Source organism: Cryptomeria japonica, chromosome 2 (genome assembly GCF_030272615.1).
Source record: "Cryptomeria japonica chromosome 2, Sugi_1.0, whole genome shotgun sequence".
NCBI classification, from domain to species: Eukaryota; Viridiplantae; Streptophyta; class Pinopsida; order Cupressales; family Cupressaceae; genus Cryptomeria; species Cryptomeria japonica.
Window position 1 is genome coordinate 256,472,680 of NC_081406.1, and position 3,649 is coordinate 256,476,328.

General features: G+C 32.5%; 1 protein-coding gene across 1 annotated transcript; it reads right to left on the reverse strand.

Annotated features, from left to right (window-relative positions):
• Window positions 1-379: 379 nt before the first annotated feature.
• On the reverse strand, window positions 380-3,363 carry LOC131047127 (protein STRICTOSIDINE SYNTHASE-LIKE 5). Its single transcript, XM_057980973.2, has 6 exons — window positions 3,071-3,363; window positions 2,163-2,372; window positions 1,862-1,932; window positions 1,508-1,744; window positions 961-1,096; window positions 380-824 (listed from the first exon to the last, which is right to left on the reverse strand). The coding sequence occupies exons 1-6, from the start codon at window positions 3,230-3,232 to the stop codon at window positions 546-548; spliced, it is 1,095 nt and encodes a 364-aa protein (XP_057836956.2). The 5' UTR covers window positions 3,233-3,363; the 3' UTR covers window positions 380-545.
• Window positions 3,364-3,649: the final 286 nt, after the last annotated feature.

Sequence of the window (3,649 nt, forward strand, 5' to 3'; positions counted from 1 at the left end):
TTAGAAATTTAAAAGAACAAATATCAGTAAAAGAATTCTAATATAAAAGTTAATTTTAAAAAATTATCTTAAATAATTTTAGCTTTAATTTGAAATATTTTAAATTCAATTGAAAATAAAATTAAGAAAAGAGAAGGAAACAAGAGTGTAAAACAAATTATTTAAAACTAACATAAGAATATATTATTTAATAAAAACAAATATAATTGTACAAATATGAAGATGCATCTCCTCAAGAAATATTTATTCACAAATCTTAAGGAGAAGTATATAAATATGAACTATTGTAGGAAGTATTGAAAATATTCTACTATGATATTCTACAATCTTTAACAAAAAGCTAAAGTTATTCAAGGGAAAGAAAAAACTTTGGAATTGTTGGTCTACAAGTTCGACTATATTAATCAATTTTACAAAAGATGCCTAAATAAAATATGAAACTATTCTTGTAAAAAGATCTAATTTTGCCACACATTCTCTAACCTAACTGTAGATAAAAATGAAGATTACTTTGTTTAAAAGGCTTTCAATTATGAGGAGATGATCTATTCACGAACTTTATTCAAATTCAATCGACCAAGGAATTTGGTGTTGAGGTTGCCTAGATAGAGGTATTCTCCCACCTCCATGGCAGATGTCACAAATGATATAACCTTTCCATTTGAATCATCAAAACTTTTGATTATTTTACCATCTTCTCCAACCTTGACCACCATTGCCCAACCCTTTGAAAACCCAAACCACTCTATTATTGCTGGATATCTTGCAAATATATGTCTAAAAATGGGATAGTTGAACATAAATTGTAACTCTTTTATTCTCATCTGCAAACATTGAAAGAGAAAGTTGGTTTTCAATTTTTAAATTCTAATTACTTGGAAAGTCAATAAAAGAAAGGTATTTTCAATTTTTAAATTCTAATTACTTGGAAAGTCAATAAAAGAAAGGATGTTTAGATACCTTTAAGATAGCTACCCAAAATGACTGCCCATCTAAAGCAAGATTAATGTTGTCTGGACCTCCAGGCAAATTGTCCACAAGAACTTCTGTTTTTCCAGATTTCTCTCCTTTAATCCAATACTTGAGACACCTGAACCTGCTCACTTAAAAGAATTTACAAGTTAAAAATATACAAATTGAATCTTTAAAAACAAAGCTTAATTAACAATTACACCCTGAAGACTCCTACACAATCAGAGCTCCAATGATCTGTGGATTCATTCTTTAAGAATTGGGTTTTCTTGAAAAGAGCACACATAAGCTAACCCATCATCCCTCATGTAAGATTTTTTAAGTTACTGTACTGTAAACATCTATATTATTATGTCCTACTGGCTGTTAGCAACAGACATGCTGTAGCTTTTGAGAGTATGAAGTTCAAATTTCAAACAAACCTGTCCATCACTTCCTGACAGAGAACTAATGTGCTGGTTATACTCAAACTTCTTTACCATGGTATTTCATTTTAAGTGGAACATGGCCTTGTGCATGCGTATGTAAAACTTACTTCCATGTCTCACAGACAGCCACATAATCTTCAGATGCAGAAAGAGCTACTCCGTTTGCAAAGCCAAGGCCATCAAGCAGCACACTTGTCTTTTTAGTTGTTGGATCATATTTGAGAAGGCGGCCATAGGGTACTCCTTCTAGGCAGTCCCAAACCCAATTGGTATATGGAAACTTGGTGCTGGCGTCTGAGAAATATAAACTTCCATCGCTACCTTCTACAACTGCATCAACAAATCTGAAAAGACCAAATTATCAAACTTAGCACTTACCGTTTTACCCTTTCATTTCAAAAGTGACATTTTTATATGTAACCTTTGAACTTGATCAGTTTAAATGAAAACCCATAACAAACCTGATTTTTTCTCCTTCAATTTCAGAAGTTATAATAGAGACTTCCTCATCATGACTAACTTTGAGCAGGCCCTGCAGAGTAATGAATATGTTTCCTTATGTATTTTGATCAAACAGACATGGTGTCCCACATTATGCACAATTATGTGCTTAAGATGAAGGGATCGAAAATCATATATATCATATAAAATAGTTTAAAACTTAGAAGACAATTTTAGACAGAAAGAAAATACATGGATATCAATAACTGCTATAGCTAACTTGGTGCATGAAAATTAAAACTGTAATACTATTAATCTTACCCGGGCAGGATCACAAACAATAAGATGTCCACTCTTGGACACAGTGAGGCCTAGAGGACTTCCTCCCAAATTCTTCCATTCCTCCCATGATCCATTTGGATGCATTCGTTTAATCCACCCATCTTTAGTTGCAGTATAAATCAGTCCATTGCTGTCTACAGCTGAATCCTCTGGCCCGTCCAAGAAGCCTTCCCCTAATTTCTCAACAGTCTGAACACAAGGAATGGATTAATCTGAATATAAACCATTTAACTTGAAATTGGAATAAATAACATCAGCCCTCTAAGCAAAACAATGAATGGATTCACACAAAAGTGACAAAATGAGCAGATGCATCTAAGAAAATCGAACTCTCAAACTTCGAATGAAATCACAATAACTGCACACTTAATGGGTATAGACAGATTCAATCCATCAGAGAGACCAAAAAAAAAAAAAAATCAGTTTATCATATTAGTTAGGAATTTCTGAAAAAAATCAGTTTATCATATTAGTTAGGAATTCCTGGATAAAAAAATCAGTTTATCATATTAGTTATGAATTTGTGGATTCGATGTGTAAGAATTTTTTATCAACATATCCAGCCATATTCTATGATCCATCTATATAAATAGAAAAGAGAGTATAAATTTCTGAAAAAAATCAGTTTATCATATTAGTTAGGAATTTCTGGATAAATAAATCAGTTTATCATATTAGTTAGGAATTTCTGAACTCGATGTGTACGAATTTTTTACCAACATGTCCAACCATATTCCATGATCCATAATATATAAACAGAAAAGAGAATAATGATAAATCACAGACCCAAAACTTGATAGAAACAATTCTTAAAAATTCCAAACTAGTTTAAGATTCATTCCAGTCAATCTCTCACATAAAATTATTAACTTGCAAAGTATATTTACCTGTAAAACATTGTTCTTAGGAAAGGGGCCCTCACTTTTATATTCAGACAGATAAATGCTGGCACCGGGTGAAATTGGTGAATAGGCTATAATTTGCAGGAGCCATGCAATCAAACAGGCTGAAAGAACGGTAGCTACTGTTGATGGAGTGATCCAATCCATTCTCTCTCTTTTAGCTATCACATGTATGGAATCTTATGATGTATTATTTGCAGAACCAGATTACAGAAATTTTGTGAAGAGTGTCTAGTGCCTGTCCTTTTATGTGGAATTCAATATACTGCCAAGAGAAATGGTTTTAAATGGTTTATAGACGTCTTCTTAGTATGTAATAGCACACTGATGTGGTCCGCTGGCAGATTATGAGACGTTTGTGAGATCTGTGGAGATAAGGTTGTGGGTGTGGGGCCTCTCATCAATGTATACAGATTTGTTTTTGTTATATATGAAATGATAGCCATGTATTGAGGGATTTAGTTACTATACATTTAAGACATTTCCCTTTGAATAGCTCTGTTAGTGCCGTTAATAATAGGTTAGTTGTAAGTTCGGGAGTACATTTACGCCATTAAACTATGT

Excerpts from the sequence above, each read along its gene's own strand:
- LOC131047127 (XM_057980973.2), bottom strand. The coding sequence starts at position 3,232 with ATGGATTGGATCACTCCATCAACAGTAGCTACCGTTCTTTCAGCCTGT. Across the intron at positions 1,745-1,861 it reads ATTGAAGGAGAAAAAATCAG|ATTTGTTGATGCAGTTGTAG; the intron begins GTTTGTTATGGG and ends TGGTCTTTTCAG. Across the intron at positions 825-960 it reads TTTGGGTAGCTATCTTAAAG|ATGAGAATAAAAGAGTTACA; the intron begins GTATCTAAACAT and ends CAATGTTTGCAG.